The sequence below is a fragment of the Electrophorus electricus genome, chromosome 13 (assembly GCF_013358815.1).
Source record: "Electrophorus electricus isolate fEleEle1 chromosome 13, fEleEle1.pri, whole genome shotgun sequence".
In the NCBI taxonomy this organism is placed as follows: Eukaryota; Metazoa; Chordata; class Actinopteri; order Gymnotiformes; family Gymnotidae; genus Electrophorus; species Electrophorus electricus.
In genome coordinates this window covers 10230343-10247430 of record NC_049547.1, presented here as the reverse complement: position 1 = coordinate 10247430, position 17088 = coordinate 10230343, and the positions used below count along the sequence as shown (strand labels likewise).

At 41.5% G+C, this 17088-nt stretch overlaps 4 protein-coding genes across 9 annotated transcripts in view; 1 reads left to right on the top strand and 3 right to left on the bottom strand.

Annotated features, from left to right (window-relative positions):
• Positions 1–501: 501 nt before the first annotated feature.
• atg14 (autophagy related 14) lies at positions 502–5820 on the bottom strand. 2 transcript variants are annotated; one of them, XM_027013188.2, is made up of 10 exons: positions 5334–5816; positions 4529–4591; positions 4360–4402; positions 4173–4254; positions 3794–4031; positions 2788–3020; positions 2205–2322; positions 1953–2043; positions 1785–1870; positions 502–1534 (listed from the first exon to the last, which is right to left on the bottom strand). In XM_027013188.2, the coding sequence occupies exons 1-10, from the start codon at positions 5615–5617 to the stop codon at positions 1249–1251; spliced, it is 1524 nt and encodes a 507-aa protein (XP_026868989.2). In that variant the 5' UTR covers positions 5618–5816; the 3' UTR covers positions 502–1248. The 2 variants fall into 2 exon arrangements, with proteins under 2 accessions (XP_026868989.2, XP_026868990.2); XM_027013189.2 differs by having other exon boundaries at positions 1436–1529; positions 5334–5820.
• Positions 5821–6167: 347 nt separating this feature from the next.
• tbpl2 (TATA box binding protein like 2) lies at positions 6168–8726 on the bottom strand. The gene is made up of 7 exons (XM_027013201.2): positions 8635–8726; positions 8161–8528; positions 7408–7495; positions 7115–7206; positions 6760–6927; positions 6581–6675; positions 6168–6339 (listed from the first exon to the last, which is right to left on the bottom strand). The coding sequence occupies exons 1-7, from the start codon at positions 8680–8682 to the stop codon at positions 6263–6265; spliced, it is 936 nt and encodes a 311-aa protein (XP_026869002.2). The 5' UTR covers positions 8683–8726; the 3' UTR covers positions 6168–6262.
• A 240-nt stretch (positions 8727–8966) lies between these two features.
• On the top strand, positions 8967–14185 carry jmjd7 (jumonji domain containing 7). Its single transcript, XM_027013204.2, has 8 exons — positions 8967–9304; positions 10942–11095; positions 11193–11446; positions 11789–11845; positions 11961–12056; positions 12629–12705; positions 12972–13131; positions 13394–14185. Exons 1-8 carry the CDS (start codon positions 9256–9258, stop codon positions 13480–13482), a joined length of 936 nt encoding a protein of 311 aa, XP_026869005.2. The 5' UTR covers positions 8967–9255; the 3' UTR covers positions 13483–14185.
• Positions 14164–17088, bottom strand: part of mapkbp1 (mitogen-activated protein kinase binding protein 1) — a 36047-nt gene continuing 33122 nt past the window's right edge. For all 5 annotated transcript variants that reach the window (XM_035532606.1, XM_035532604.1, XM_035532605.1 and 2 more), the window contains one exon: positions 14164–16806. In XM_035532606.1, coding sequence (XP_035388499.1) covers positions 16546–16806 — 261 coding nt within the window. In that variant the 3' untranslated portion in view covers positions 14164–16545. The remainder of the gene's footprint in view (positions 16807–17088) is intronic.

Here is a 17088-nt window from a genome sequence, read left to right as displayed (position 1 = left end):
CAGTATAAATGAGTGAGTGGATATGCAATTTGACTGGGTAATAAAATGCATAAATATCATGTTTGATTTTTTTTTTTTCTCTTCCCCCTTGAAACAAAGTGGCCTTGATTACAAACCAATATAGCAAATCCAGTACAAGTTTGACATTTTTGCACATGAATGTGGGTTTATGGACAGGTGCTTTAAAAGATGATCATTTGGAAGAATGTATAGATAAATGTGTGAACTTTCTGGTATTCAGTGCTTCAATTGGCTCTCAAGATTAAAGTGTTTTGAAATTGTCTTCAGTTTAATAACACTCCTGTTTTGGCCAGACATACAAAATATTACTTGACACATTTACATGTGTCCTAAAAATACACACACTTATGCCACCTTTCTTGAGAGTAAATAACACCAAAGCCAACAGAGTCCTTTTAAGCATTACTTGAGCCTTCAGGTTCATGCCTGACAACCCATAATAGTAGGACAGGAATAGGAAATTGTAAAATAAGTCATGAGTGTTATAAAATGATCATTCCTACTTTTATTTAAGTAAAATGCCTGGTCTATATTTAATAAAATAAACATCAATAATCCTTTCCATTCCCCCAGACTACTATAACATTTGTACTGTAAATTTTGTTGAACAGCTTGTTGCAATTTTTCTCCCCAAGCCAAGTCCATCTTAAACAGCTGAGGTGAGTGACACACCATGCCTTGCAATAACTATTTTTGCACTGCTAAAATGCCTGAATACAACAGGGTTATTCTGCATGACTATTCTGAACTGGTTTTGAGAGGCATCTTGTACCACAAGAGGTCTAGAGGTACAGGCTTTGTCAGCTTACCCAGCACACAGTCCATGCTTCATTCTTCAATAAACAATGTAACAAGTCCTAGGATGTGAAATTGAAATCAGTTTCCCCAAGTTGCCAGATTCTCTGGTATATATGGTCAGGTCTCCTTGCTGTTGTCAAGCATTAAAGTACACAGCAAAAAGGACAGTTGCCAGCAGTGCATAATGATGGGGCTTCTACAGTGGTTGTGAGCTACAGAAGGTCAGACATCTCAGCGACAGCTATTCACCATGTCCTATTTATACATTAAAAGTTAACCCATTCTTATCCCCCCCAAAAAAAAGTTTCATTCTCTGCATGCAGTCAGGTGACAACATCCCTTTTCCCAATGAGATCTGCTAAAAGAGGAGGGAGACAAATTGTTTGCATAGCTACAGCAGTCAAACTCCCCCACCCACACGGCCGGGACTCAACGGCGGAACCAGGAGCTGACAGAGGCGGCAGCTGAGGAGATCATACCCCCAGCGTTTGTTGCTGGCTGGGAAGCCTGCATGGCTGTGCTCTGGGACATATCCATGGGCTGCGAGGGGATATCACAGAAGCGGGGGCTAGGAACCGTCTCCCAGTCTGTACCCAAGTCTGTCTCTTCATCCGACACCGCTTCGTCTCCACTGTCCTCCGTAGGGCCTGCTGCCTCTGGCTCCAGAAACTCCATGGAGTCTTCCAGGTCTGCACTCACCTCAAACGGCCCTGTCCTACCAAAGTGGATGGGGAGCAAAGTGTGTAAAGGAAAAATTACAGGCTCAGGAAGACGGATTTAGCTGTGTAGGAATTAGAGGTTCTATGGGTTCACATTTTGAGTTTGGTAACTAAAAATTCAGAACACAGAAATTAAGAATGTTCTTCCTGTATTCATCTCCTGTATTTGAATGCTACGCAAGTGATTTGTTTTGATATATCCTCATACAAGAGGATGGCTGGAGGAAATGTCTCATTATTTCTCACCTGCCCAGGTTCTGATTCTCTGGGGAGACCAAAAACATGATGTTTCTCAGTGTGTGGTGGGGGTGGAGCATCTCACTGTCCACATGCTGACAAAAGCAAAAGGCATTGTAAATAAAAGAGTTTGCAGCTTAGCAGAAGGTTGCATTTAGAGATGAGAGGGCGAGTTACCTGGGAGACACACAGATGCAGAATGTTGGTGTTCAGTTTGTTGACAGCACGGGTAAATCTGTAACGGCTTAAATTATCACCGCAGAATTCACTGTGGAGAGAAGAAATCAAGCAGTGAAGACAAGACGTGTGACAAACTACACTAATGTCAAATATATACATTTCAGTTTTCAAAGTTAGCAATGTATGGACATTTGACTCAAATAGAACAACATTTTAAATGGTGATAAGACATCTTTCAGGGGTATTTACCTGTTGCACAGCTTTTTGGGCAGATTGACCTCTAAAATGTGAGAGAGGATGTTAACAAGCTGAGTGGCATAGCAGAGGGCTGCACTAATAGTATGAGCTGGGTTGATGTGATCCATTTCTAGATAACCAAAACACACTGTCAGTCACAAATGTTCAGCAATAAATAATTACTATGAATGCAGCGCAGTATTAGTGGTACCCCATCACAATCTAATGTTTGTTAAAATTTGGAATTTGATATGGAATGGGACATTATTTTACAACCCCAAAGTAGCTTCAAAACAGAGTTTGCATTCTAGTAAAACTTCTGAACCACATAATTTAAAAAGACAAGTCTTTATGAACTGACCGAGGCCTGTTGAATTCTTACTCCACCTGACATTAAACAAACACTGCTTTCAACAGATCACTGAACCAGGGTCAGGGAAATAGGCTGACATTGTTCCATTATTCCCTGCTCCAGCAGCTCCCGGCAGTTTTACTCAACCAAACACACCTCGGCATTGCAGTGTCCCCACCAGCAGTGGTAGCTGGGTGTGAACCAACATCTAAACAGGAAACCATGTGGCTTCAGAAAGTGTACCTGGGCCTGGATTAGTGTTTTTCTCCTCCACCCAATTGAAGTAACCGGAGCAGTCTCCATTGCTGGGCAGCGTGACAGGAGGCCCAGTGATGCTGATGCTCGTCTCTCCATTCTGGTCATCCCAGATCCAGCGGCCGGACATGTAAGTTGTCCGCCGGGCCTCAGCTAACTCGCTCACGGTGCTAGACGTGAGGGCAAAGTCGTACTCTGCCACAGCAGGATCTGCTGGGTCCCTGGAAAACAGAAAAATAGTTAGAAAACCCCCAACTCAAGCCCATATCTTACAACAAACCTCATAGGAGGCCATGACTGTTTTGGGACACGAGTCCCTCTTCAGTTAGGACTATTTTAAGAAGATAGATCACATTTCCTTAGGCTGAGCCAAACCTATTTTCTTTTTCTTTACAGTCGGTTTATAAGAAACTTTTATTCTAAACTAACCTTATTAGAAACACCTACCTTGTACCTGCAATCACTGGTCACTTTCTTGGGCCAAATGAAGGCCATTTATTGTCATGCCTTATTTTACTGCCACATTGTACCCCACTAATTCCACATTCATAGTCACTTTCTGTCCACAGGACCACTGCTGATAGGTTAGTATTTGTGAAACTGACAGGGTTGGAGCACTGTGTTCTGGAATGACAGCAGTGTCGCTGAAGGTTGTGTTCTTTTGGGGGTTTGTTGTATTTTACAGGCGTCAGTTACAGTGCTGGGTTTAGATTTACCAAAAAATATCTAACAAAGCTGCCAAACAAAAAGCAGTGGTCAGAACATGGTCATTGAAGAGGTGGAGGATGATTAAGCGATGCTTTGCTAACTGTGCACAGTCTGTAGTTTTTAAGTACAGAGTCTCTAGGTTCTGCTAAATAAATGGTTAGTGCATTCTGGCATTGTGACTAAAGCCAAATGACTGGTATAATACTACAGGACAAAAGTCAAGCACACAGAACAACATCACTAACAGGAACAGCTTGGCATCATACTAAACTCCTGGTTTTCCGACCTGCTGCCCTGCTTCTCTTCCTGTGTGGGGAAGATGTAGGTTCCGAGTTCGAGGATGTGTCCCCGCCGCACCTCAGCCAGCGCCTCTAGCCTGCCCTGCATCTCTTTAGCCCTCTTGTCCAGCAGCTCATTCAGCCGACGGTTATGACGCTCAATCTTGTCTCGCTTCTCCTGGTGGCGACTAGCCCGCCGCTGCAGCCTCTGGCCTTCCTCCTGAGAGCGGAGCAGCAGATCTTTGCCTTAAGAGAGCGAGAGGAGGGGAAACTCACATCTAGAGTTTTCAAAAAGGCAAACAAAGATCAAAATGAGATGAAAGCACAGCAGCGCTAATGGCTCAGGATACACACACACACACACACACACACACACTGAGCACTCACCACTCTTCACTTCTTCATTCCCATTGCATATTGCATCTTTTAGTTGTTCAATCTTCATCTTGCATGACATGAGCTTCCATTTCTGTCAAAGTTGTAACCAACACTGAGTCTGGGCAAGTAATAAACTCTCTTCAAAGTTCACATAACTGTTTCCAACCTGGGAAAACTACATTCTTTACAAACTTACAAGTTGGTCTGCATGGACCTTCTTGGCCATGGCTTCAGTGACTCTAGAACGAGATATGACACGTATAAGCATACCTAGGTAATGCAGTTTAATTTATTAACCACGTATTACTAAGGCTCTACGTAAGTAGTGTAAAAATTCACGACGGGTCATTTGATCGTAACGTTACCTTTGCTGAAGCTGCTCCTTCTCGTTTCTCATCTTCTGTAGTCTTTCCAGTTTCTCTGTATACCTGGACACATGAATTGATTGGATCAGATGCACCAATACGTCGAGTTACAGAAGGAAACAAGAGTCGAAAAGTGGAAACTTCATGATAACATGCTTTGTTTCTCTTCCAATGCAATTTATGGTCATAGAGGCCTAGTTTTAATTTTCGATACTAGTTATTCTGGATTTAATTAAAGAACGCCAAACAACCTTCAACAGTACGGAGGATGGCAAAAATATCAATTTTAGGCTTATAAATAAATGGCAACTAACATGAGTTGTATACAAGAAAGTAACGTTTTAACGTTCAGCCTAACACTGAACTTATGACTTAGCTAAGTTAGCTAACCTTGCTGCTTCTTTGCTAACAAAACGAGCTGGCCACTTGTATAACGCAGGTTGTCACTGTTGCAAAGTTTCTTTGCGGAATTAGCCAAAATGAGCTTACTCACGTCAAGATGTAGACCCCAATTGTCGCACTCGTTAGTTAACGCTAGCCAACACAGCCGTCTTGCTAAAGCAACCATAGATTTCTTGTGTGGCTTCGCTTGGTTGTTGAGCTACAGTGTGCCAAATAAAGCTGTTTACATAAACCACTCGCTAATGTTAACGCTAGCTAGCTTTGGCTAACAAAGCTACTTCAAAACACTGACTAGCTAGTGATATTACCTTCCTGCATAATTGTTACGCATTGTGTGGCTATTTAACAAAAAAGTAGAAAAAAACAGAAACATGCACTATCTTAGACAGCCAACAAAACATACCTTTCGACATTTCTGCCGTCGAAATATACGAAGTCACCAGCCTGAATGCATCGAGCACAAGTTAGCCTGCGTCTCGCAGTGTTACAGAGTGGACATCTCTCGACTGCAACATACAGCCCCTCCGCATCGTCTACTGACTCCACCATCAGAGATCCCGGCGAGGCGGCGATGGCCGTCGGAGATGACTGATACTGCTGAATATGCGGCCGGGCCCCCAATGTTCCTGGTGTTCCTTTTTCCGAGGGGCCGACCACCCGGACACCGCTCTCTGAGGGGCATGCCATTACTGCCGGTTGTTTTAAGCGATATGACGCCCTACAAAAATATGACTTTACGGTGTCTTCGATAACATGTTTTTAGCTAAAAGGCTGCGTCTCTACTTACAACCTTCTCGTAGTCAAAAGAATACGCAAGCTAAGTGACTAATAGTGCCGTGTGCCTGGGCTTTGCTTTACCACGTGACGCATTTTGTTTATGTACGTGTCACGTGTGCGCAGCAGTCGGTGCGCGCGTCTCGTGTCCGTGCGAGGTCCACCGCTGAGGCGTAGCGCGGAGAGAGCAGAGTGGGGAAAGCGCCTCTGCGACAGTAGGAATCGTCCAGTTCACAGTATCGAAAAATTAGCGGCACTCGATGGTGGAATATAAGACTTTTATAGTTCCATGTTAGTTTACCAAAATACGTTAACAAAGCATTTCCAGTTCACAATTTGCCTAATACACTCAAATAATACTCAGCGGTCCTGAAAAACAAACAAGAAAATGTCCTTAAACAATGCTTCGATGACTGTCTCCCTTAGAAGTTTAAACTGCAACTATAATTACACACACACACACACACACATATATATGTACATATATAATGATTATAGTTGACATTTGATGGCCTATATCGCTCTTCAAAAAAGCAAAAAAAGCACTCTTTTTCCTTTTCATTGTTTCCGGAATCCCTTCAGAATCGGGTATATATTCTCAAAAGCTTCATAGATTTCCGACCGATCTTTAGCACCTGGATTTAAACATGGAGGAAACAGTTAAACAGAAAGGGCATCAATGTTTTTGTGAAACTTCTAACACTGTATACATTCCTTATGCAAATGTTTAAATATGCTCTGTGAAAACAGCAAGGATTAAGGATTAAGCATGTACTTCAGAAGTATAGAAAAAACAAGCACATAGGAAGGAGTGCAAAAAAAGTGCATGCACTGACCAACACTAAAAACAGATCAACAGACCTCATCCCTTCTTACCTGTAAGAACAACTTTCCCAGACACAAAAATCAGTAAGACAATACGTGGCTTCACCATGCGGTAGATCAAACCAGGAAACAGCTCTGGCTCATAGCTTTATGGGGAAATGACAGTAGTTATACAAAGGTGAGTAGTTCTAAGCATTTGCATAAAGCCAATACTACTTGTTTGGCAAAACCTGCTGAACTGTTGGTGAGTCAAAACCAGCCCCTCCAGACGGATGGGGAAGCACACATCACAGCTGCCAACCATGTTCTGGATCTTGAAGTCAAGAAACTTTGCTGGAAAGCCAAGCTTCTGCACCACACGTGCATACTTTCTCGCAGCAAGACGGGACTGCTCTTCACTGTGTCAAACGAGACAAACTCCAGTTTAGCAACAGAGATGACCTAGGCAAGAATGTGGTAATAAAAACACGACCATCACCTGACAACATATGTCTCTACATGTAATCAATGTCAAGCTATGCTCAGGCTACTCGAAAACCAGATCACACACAACAAATATGGTTGCTGGTATATAAAGAACCCAACCTCTTTGCCCCAGTGCAGACCATCTTTCCAGAGCTGAATATGAGTGCAGTGGTCCTCGGTTCACGGATCCTCATTATGACAGCAGCAAATCGCTATCAAAGAGAAGGATTTGGACATGGTAGAGCACACGGTATTAAACACTATTAATAACGTACTTCCATTGATGGATATTTCACCCTATTCTTAATATTTGTGCATATTTAATACATTTAATTTACCCCCTTAAGTCTCAGATTCAATGCCTGAATGCACCATAAAGAAATACAGTTTTATTTGGTCCAAATTAAACTTACCTTTGGGTTGTACTCAGCATTTCGAGCCTGAAGAGCAATGGCCTTCAGGTCCAGAGGACAAGCCAGGTTTACCGTGGACACAATATTTCTGCACACAACCAAATACAGGTGTATTACTCATCAAATAATATATAATCCTACTCAACCTAACCATCCATCAGACAAAATGCTAGAGTTTGCCAACAGTAACTTGGCATTATCATAGGTATAAATCACATAAAAGTGACAAAGGGAATGTCTTAGCATCAGCAAACAGGCATACAATCAATTAATCTAGAGTTGGATAAAACACTTAGTTTTCTGAATAATCATGATTTTTATTTTGTCCATCCAATATGATATTTTTCAGTAATCCATCATGCCATAAACTGATGTTCCATATCCAACATTACTTCCCAGAAAATCTCTATAATAAGCATTAGTGGTATTGTAATTCGTATGTCAAGTTGTATTCACTGTATACTTTGATTTGTTGAATACTTTCTTCCCAATATACTAGTGTATGTCACTGCACAATTTGTGGTTGTTTAGCTAAAACAACCCTACTGTGTTGTGATACAGTGCATCGAGATGTGCTGAGATTCATTCATGTGAACTGTGATTAGTACTCTCCTCTCATATGATTTTCAACATTCATTTATTTTTGTTTAAAAATATTCACGACTTAAACAGACTCTTGATGAAAGTAAGCTAAATGTTTAATTAAAAACAAACAAAGTCTCACTGTAGCTGTGGGATAATTCCAGAACTTACTGTAGCTGTGGGATAATTCCAGAACTTTCAGAAACGGGAGCGACAGGGGTCATGGGGGTCATGGGGGTCATTGGTAGGGAGCAGAAGGGGGAGGTTGCTGTCTGTGCCCTGCTGGGGTCAGCACCTGGAACCGCAGCCTCTGGAGGTGTACAGTCTGGGTAAACTCCGCTGTCCTCATTGAAACTGGCACTCGCCTTCTCTGGTGTCTCATCCTGGGCACTGAGTTCATCGGGCAGGAAGCTCAGGTCCAGGTCTTCAGGGAGGTCTTTCTGCTGGCCAGAGACAGACGATGACAAAAAAGAGGGATCCTGCAGCTGTGGGGGGCCCTGCAAGCCCAAGTCTGCTTCAAAAATGTAGTCAGATGAACCCTACAAAGTGCACAGATAATCAATTATATACATGCGTGCATGGCATTAGAAGGAGGAAAATAGCCTCGCTCATATTTTTTAACATTATTAACTGGTACAAACGTACAGCAATTGACTGGTCAAAGTAATTCTCAAGTGATGCCTCTTCATCCATGTTGCAGTGGATCCATCAAAGGAAATGTAAATATACAGAAGAAGAAAAAAACTAAGTGTATAGACAATATCAGTCTCGGGTAGCTTTGCCACACATCTCGCCTTCGCTTGCGCAGCCTTCACTAATTGACACCAAGTGTGAAGTCCCCGTCAAAGAGTGACGCCATAGGCCGTTGTAACGCTGTAACGTTGTTAGACAAACAACGATGGCGTTAGAGTCTCCATCCAGCAGAGGGAGACATGATCTGTGTTGGCAATGAAGTAACTACAACCGTGCGCAAGAACGGAAGAGATCAACCACTAAGCATGCGTTCACGGATTAAGTACTTGTGTTGAACTGCAGTAAATGGTTCTCAGTGGCTGCATATTGTGGTATAATTGCAGGCTGTGTATGTGATGAGCATGTAGCTCTAGAATTGCGTTAATAGGCTTAGTTGCGTTCTTGTTTTATGAGTGTGTTCATGATCATTCAAAGTGTCCCGATAGTTAGCTAATGGTTTTTTTGGACAGGGAACTTGAAACAGTAAGGTTAGATCTTCTGCCCTTACCAAAATGACATAAATGAGGGTTGACTATGGAAGAAGTAAAGAACTATTTGAGAGATTTCCCAAAAGAAGCCCGTGGTGAGTGAGCCAATGTCAGCTTTTTGTCTCCTGGTCTAGTTGAGATATAGAAAATGCAGATAATGAGAACTGGTTCTGATCAAACTAGATGCAACTAGATATTTTCAGACCTCATAATACACAGAAACAAGTTCATATTCATTTGTAAACACTGTACTAATGTTCTAACTAAGGAAGTGTTCAGAGATCAGTATTTCCTTTCACACATTTAACACATCTTGGCATGCTCTCTCCCAGTCTTTTTCATTACTATTGGGTAGCTTTATGCCAGGTCTGGTGCAAAAAGTTCAAGCACATCAGCATTGTTTGATGGCTTGCAATCACATTCCATAGGTTTTCAATGGGGTTCAGGTTTGGGGATTGGACTGGCCATGACAGGATCTTGATGTGGTGGTCCTTCAACCATACCTTGATCTGGCATGGAACAGGAACTGCTTGTCCTGCTGGAAAAACAATCCTCATAGTTTGGGAACGCTGTCAGTGCAGAAAGGAGCAAGTATTCTTCAAGGATAGCCTTGTATGTGGTATGATTCATGCGTCCTTCAAAAAGACAAATCTGCCAAAATTCCAGCCTTGCTGAAGCACCACCAGATCACTGATCCTCCACCAAACTTCACAGTAGGCGCGAGACTTTGTGGCCTGTAGGCCTCTCTCGGTCTCTGTCTGACCATTAGAAGACCCGGGTAAAGCTGAAAATTGGACTCAGAAGGTGACCTGACTCTAGTCTTCTATGGTGCAATTCTTATGGTCTTTTTCAAACCTCAGCCTGGATCTTTTTTTTTGCTTTTTTGCTTCCCATTGGCTTTTTTATAGCTTTGCACAACTGCAGCCCTGCGCATAAGAGCCTGTCTTGAACCATACTTGTTATTAAATGCTTGTCAATAGTGAGATAAATGACCATTCAATTAATAATTATAGTACTGTAGCCTGCCCTAGATGTGCTACATGTACATTTATTAACACATCCACTTCAATAACTAGCTCAAAATCAGTTATCATGCATTACTATGGGAGTTGTCTACTGTATTACTTGCAAGAGATGTAATCATCTTTACACTGGAGAAAAGAGAAGGCTTGCAGATTATTTTGTTGAATGCCTTCAGACAATCAGAATTGTGGATTTGTCATTTCCAGTGGCAATGCATTTTAATTCTAGCAGACATTACATTAATGACTTAGTTGTTTGCGTTGCCAGTTGTTGCTATGGCAGCAGTGAAGTTAGTTAACTCAATGAAGAACTTATCTATATTCTCAGAACTTCAGAAAAAATGTTGTGAATGTTATGATTTAAACATCTATAGTACACTGCAGTTACTCACTACTCATTTTATATATATATATATATATATATATATATAAATATATATATATATATATATATATATATATATATATATATATATATATATATATAAAATCCCTCCCAGGTGAATAACTGAAGTGTACTGTCATAAGAGATGTAAAGAAAGTCAAAATTGTATATAAAATGTATGATTTAAGCTTGTGCAACTGTGCAAACAAGGTGTGTGTGTCTGTATATCTCTATCTATCTATCTTATATATATTCAAGTTTTTTCCAGTTCTCAGTGAATTACATTTTATACAGATCTTATGGCAGTGTGTCCTGTACTCTTCAGAGCTTTACTTGAACGAGTCAGTGCCATACCTGGATGGTCCCCTTATGCCACTACAGTTCTACCGTGACTGGATTGGTCCAAATAAGCCATGCATCATTCGCAATGCAATCAATGATTGGCCAGCATTGTCTAAATGGAACCCCACATACCTCAGGTGAGCTAATGAAATTAACTAAAAATGATCCCCCTTTTTTTAATTAGTCACGCTTCAACAGGTAATTTCCAAGTGCTTTATTTTTTTATTCCCTCAGAAATGTGGTTGGCCAAAAGGTCATCAGCGTGTCTGTTACCCCAAATGGCTATGCAGATGCTGTAAATGGAGATCGATTTGTGATGCCTGAAGAGCGTCAGATGACCTTCTCCTCCCTGCTGGACATTGTAGAGGGAAGCGTGAAGAATAGTGGGGTGTTCTATGTGCAAAAGCAGTGCTCCAATCTAACTGAGGAACTGCCAGAGCTCACTGGGGATGTTCAGACTCACATCTCGTGGATGAGTGAAGCACTCGGTAGATCCTGTTTGGGTTGTCCTTTGACCCAAGTCCAGAGCACGTAATCCCTTAGAGACATTCACACACTGGTTCGACTTGGACATCTCTAACTTGATGCCACAGTCATCATTTAAAATCTAATTTATTCTCTATGGGAAATTAATTTCTATAAAACAAAATATTAGTTTGTCTGATCCCATTGCTTGACAAGCAGTAATGAGGTTTATGGATTCTGATTTCTGTACAGTGGTTAGACTCCTTCAGATAATATTTATTCAAGGTTTTCGTTCTTGATATGCAGTCTAGTCATATCATGGACTGCACCTTTAAGTTGATTTGAACCTTATGTGTCCCCTACAGGAAGACTGCCTGATGCTGTCAATTTCTGGTTAGGAGAGGAAAGAGCAGTTACCTCAAGTAAGTTTGAATTTATTCATAGTAGAGGGTTCAGGTCCAAACAGAGAACAAAATGTTCACTAATCTTTTCACAGACCAATTTCTAACTAGAAATGTAACTATATTTACCTTGCAGTGCACAAAGATCACTATGAAAACCTATACTGTGTCATCTCAGGAGAAAAGAAGTTCATTCTGCTCCCTCCCACTGATCGACCCTTCATACCATGTGGCAAGGAGTTCTGATATTGTGTTGTAGTTTTACTGTCTTCTTCACCCAGTCCATGAGTTCCACCAGAAGGTTCTATATTTAGCCCTGACCTAATGCGCTGGGAACTTGGACAGAGCAAAACTGCAGAACCTTCCGGTGGGCCCTAAGGACTAGATTGAGAAATAGTGCTTTAGATTTATGATCCGTTGTTGCTTAGTCTTGATATCTGGTTGGTTGCAGTGGTTCCACTTGCCTGTCTGTCAATGGAAAGTCCCACGTACCTTTTGAAACCACCCTTATGTGGCTTCGCTTACCTGGCGTCATTTGAGTTGGAGTTGTTGCATCTTTTATTTTTTCTGTAGTCCCTTCATATTCACAGAGCTCCTGTTTGAATCCCCATCTTGTTTTTACATGATCTTCCATCATATCTTATGTTGCAGTAATCCTCTAAGAAAAAAAGAAAGACCTGTCTGAAAACGTAGGGCTCATATCACTGTAGTGGTTTCTACTTATCCTGGCAGTCTTGTACCTGTTCTTAAGAAATGTTGAATGAGATTGTGCTGTTGTATGGCCTTATGTTTGGCTTTGTGCAGAGCTTTACAAACAGGCTACATACAAACAGAAACAAGATGGCAGTTTTGAAATAGTGGATGAAAAGGATTCAGAAAAGGTGAGAAATTACTTTTCTTAAAGCGTTTTTACATAAAAGACTACCATGCAATAAAGTTACTTTAGCTGCTCAAAGTAAAAAGTAATACGCAATGGTTTAATCTTGCGAGTTGTGTGTTATTAACAACGTAAGGGGAATTAAAATTTCAGCCATGTCAGAAATGCTCACAATGGAAAGCTTTTTGACCAAAGTAACTAACTTGCATTTGAAATGTACTGCTTCCGGTAAGTCTCTTCATGTTGTCTGCTCATAAATGATCTCTGTAGGTACCCTGGATCCCCCTGGACCCCCTGGATCCAGATCTGAAGCGCTATCCCTCCTACCAGCTGGCGCAGCCCCTCCACTGCACTGTAAGGGCAGGGGAGATGCTTTACCTCCCATCCCTCTGGTTCCACCATGTCCGGCAGTCTCATGGATGTATAGCAGGTACTGTAGTAGGAACTTTTAAGGTGCATTGATAGATTAACCCATTTTCACATGGGACTGACCAAATCTGAGTACTCTTCCATGCTTTCTTATCTTAGTCTGGAAATCGCATGCTGAGTCTTGTCTAAATGCAGGAAGTTTGGCTAATGCAGGCCCAGTCACTCTCCTTCATCTTTTTTTCCCCATCCATTGCGTGGCAAGCACATAGTATATTGTTCCCCAAAATTAAGACCAAATAATGTGTTTTGTTGTTTCATTGCAGTAAATTTCTGGTATGATATGGATTATGACATCAAGTACAACTACTTCCAACTGGTGGATTCACTTTCTGGAGCTGTGGGTTCAGTATGAAAACTTGACCACAGACATAAACCATCTTCACTGCTCAACATACAAGCTGTAGTGTTTTTAGTGTCACTGAAATATTAACAGTGATGCACTGTATGCAGGAAAAGACTAATTGGGTTTCCTCATCTCCTCTTGGGAATATTTCCAAATCCCCCTTATTGTCCCAATACCAAACATTTCTTAAAGATGTCATTCAATGGGAACAGGCTGAAGGATCCCAGCTGTGACACTCGTACGTGATCAGGACATGATGATCAAAGTTTCTTTATTCAAGATTTGTTCTGACTGCCTTAATGATTAAATGGCACATATTTTGAACTTGTTATAAATTAAACTATGTTCAAACTAGTTCTCATAATACTGTAAAAGACAAGGTGTAGGTATATTACAGAAGACTAATGCTAAATCAGAGTAACATTTAAAGCTCTCTCGAACATTTGATGTGACATGCCTTCACTTCTTAGTACTTCCGACCTCTCTCTTCTGACTGTTGATCTCATACACCTTTATCAGTGAGCCTGTGATGTGTGTGATGGATCTTTCCATCCACAGATGATTTCTCTGATCAGAAACTCTTATCACTCAAACATTTATTAAAGCTCAAAATTAGAAGGTGTACTCACGGAAAGGAAATAAATGACTTCTGGATATTATGAGTGTCCTCAATAAATACTGATTTGCTGCTTAATAAATACAAATTTATTCACATCTGAGATTTCATTTTTCATCAGATGACACTAAAGATAAAAGCATGAAATTTAGGAGCAGTGGAAAACAAATCAAGTCATGGGTTTTCAAATGAGAAACCCACACATTCTGGTCCACCTGTAGCGCGAGCCTCCAGTACCCATGCAGTAGCTTCGATCAAGCCCAGGTCACCACGCACTTGCTGGCAAAGCTCTGAATGACTGCCGACGAGGCAGAGCCAATGTACAACCATGCGTTCTATGTTAGAGAACAGGTCAGCCCTAAGGTCCTCTGCTTTTCATGCATACATAGTATATTCATGCTAGCAGTAAAGTTACAGTCCTAATATTGGCTTTAGATGCAATCCTACGTCTTTGTTTCTGTCGCAGTTCAGCTAAATGATTAATACACCCACTTGACTGATTTAATGTTTCTCTGAATATTGGACATGTGCATTCATTTGCGATTACTGTTCTCATGCATATTGATAGGTTCATGGTTTTTAAAAAAAAGCAGCACTTTTGTACTGTAGGTGATCAGAAGGTAAGAAGGCATTACCAGGGTTAAATGATACCTGAATAGGACTATTACTCATCACTGAGATTAAATGCTAGTATAACTCCTCTCTAGCACAAGAGGACGTCACTGAGGCTTGGTTGGGCTGAGCTTGTACAGTCGCTTGGTTTCGGGTACGGAGCAGGTTGACGGACTGAACTAGCGTCTCAGTGCTTTGTTAGCTGCTCTGAGCATAAGCACCATGTTCATTAGCAGTATAAAAAAGTCTGGAAAGTATACAGTACACACAAGTCCATTAGAAACTGGATTCTTATGGTATCACAAACCTCTCACTTAAATTACCATCACTTTAGAATAAAAGTGCTTCACGTCGTCATTAACAATATGATTAACAGAAAGGAAGAAGCGTGCCAGAGGCTAGAGAAACATGTGAGAACATCTCAACCCAGATGTGCACTCTTGTAAACGAGTTCAGTCTCAGGTATTAAGACGCGAGTGTGAAAATACATTTTTGTTTAACAGTGCTCTTCAGTCTAGGTTTAAATCTAAGAAAAACAGACAATTACAGGGTCAAACCCCCAGTGAGTGTGTCTGGATCATTTTGAAATGTTTTCCTTATGATATGATGACCCTGTTTGTGTCACCAGAACAATGTCCTTTTCTGTTCCTTTATCTGTAGCAGTTGTGTCTAATCTTCTGTCTGGAATGCATCATATTTGAGGAAGACAGCATCCTAACAGCATTCAAAACGTGACTTCTCCAAGTTAAAATGTCAGATTAAATACAACAAATTGCTGGTTACAAATTAAGGCACACATATTCTTCAGACATTTATCATGTCAATTTTTAAGTAAAAAAAGCCTCTTGTATAAAATTGTCCCTCAAAATTCATGCAGGAGCCATGGATGCTGTTTTTTTAAAAAGCCCCCAATCTAATGTTTGTAAAGCTCTCTGTAAAGCAGATTTCTTTCTGGTGACACCAAGCTCTCCTCTGGCCCCTTACCAACACTGGGAATATCCAGCGTCAGTAAGCAAACACACACACACTGTACAACATAGAAAACTGGGTATAAATAACAGCAGTTATCACGACAATAAATACAGTCACACATCTGCAACAAACACACCATACATCAAAAAAACCCATAATGCATATAAAGGGGGAAAAAGAGAATAGCTCTTCTGAGTAAGGATTTAAGAATAAAACAAAAATAAAAACAAAAACTTGTCATTTGCTTGAGGATCTTCTAAGCAAACAGGTGGTGACCACTACTGTTAGTGGAAAGCGCACTTCTCATTTCTGAGCTGTTAAAAAGCCTGACAAGCAAAGCTCTCACCCCCTTGAAAACATGCAAGTCTGTAGAGTCAATCAACGCTCCTATACATAAATATCCAGATATACTATTAAAGTGAAAGCCCACAATTTTTGGCAATGAGGCTGAGGAGGGGCAAGTCCATCAGGTGCAGGTACAGTGCGCTGACAGGAGGTAGGGTGTTAATGGTGTGGTCAAGCTCACCGGGGTACGGAAGGCCTGAGTTGTACCACCTGTGTTGGTCAGTCAGAAAGTTTTAGCGCAGCAGGACACACTCACCAACTCTCCACCAAACCCTCACAGAACAAAAAAAACCCCCAAAAACACACAAAACTGATCACAACAGGTAAACTAGTCGAAAGGAAAAGTGAAATAAAATGAATACAGATCTCATTAGTGGAATCTTTTTTAAAATGTGATCTGTTCACGAACTAAAACCCTCGGTTAAGAGTAGCGGCAGCTGGGGTTGGGATCCGGCCTCGGCGCACCGCATAAGTATGTGAAGAGTGTGTGTGCAGGGTTTAAGGAGCGTGAGAGAAAGGTGTAGATGTCACACTCTGCTGTCCATCCTCTTCTCCACAGCACGGAGCAGGAGCTGGGAGTACTGCTCCAGCAGGGCCAGGGTGCGGTCATCGCTCACGCCAACCCCCATGCCCGCGCCCAGTGGCGTGCTGCACACAGAGCTGCTGCTCCAGCCACCTGACACAGGGCAGGGCAGAGTGTTCAGCTCCATCTGCACAGACTGGAATGCCTCCATCAGAACATGAGACATCTCCTGCTGCTCCCGACTGGAGACTGGGGAACTGCTCAGCTGCCCATGCACAAGCGCGCACACGCACACACACACACACACACACACACACACACAGGCATGTGGATATACATGTACACTCAGGTTTTATTTAGCTAAACAAGAAAAATATATAAAAAGGCCAAAATGACAGTGTCATAGGTCATCCAGTCATGTATGATCATGTGACCACACAAGCGATGAGTGTCTTTTTTATGGAAAAAGCAGCTATTCCTCCAAATGTGTGGCCACTTCCAATTATAATTTCCAATTGTAATTTCCTTTGCTGCAAAATTTTAAAAG

Coding starts and splice junctions, on each gene's coding strand:
- atg14 (XM_027013188.2), bottom strand. CDS start 5,617: ATGGCATGCCCCTCAGAGAGCGGTGTCCGGGTGGTCGGCCCCTCGGAA. Junction 4,403..4,528: donor AAGGAGCAGCTTCAGCAAAG/GTAACGTTACGA, acceptor ATCTCGTTCTAG/AGTCACTGAAGCCATGGCCA. Junction 3,021..3,793: donor GAAGAGAAGCAGGGCAGCAG/GTCGGAAAACCA, acceptor TCTGTTTTCCAG/GGACCCAGCAGATCCTGCTG.
- jmjd7 (XM_027013204.2), top strand. CDS start 9,256: ATGGAAGAAGTAAAGAACTATTTGAGAGATTTCCCAAAAGAAGCCCGT. Junction 11,096..11,192: donor TGGAACCCCACATACCTCAG/GTGAGCTAATGA, acceptor TTATTCCCTCAG/AAATGTGGTTGGCCAAAAGG. Junction 13,132..13,393: donor GTCTCATGGATGTATAGCAG/GTACTGTAGTAG, acceptor GTTTCATTGCAG/TAAATTTCTGGTATGATATG.
- tbpl2 (XM_027013201.2), bottom strand. CDS start 8,682: ATGGATGAAGAGGCATCACTTGAGAATTACTTTGACCAGTCAATTGCT. Junction 7,496..8,160: donor GGAATTATCCCACAGCTACA/GTAAGTTCTGGA, acceptor GGTTGTGTGCAG/AAATATTGTGTCCACGGTAA. Junction 6,676..6,759: donor ACTCACCAACAGTTCAGCAG/GTTTTGCCAAAC, acceptor TTCCCCATAAAG/CTATGAGCCAGAGCTGTTTC.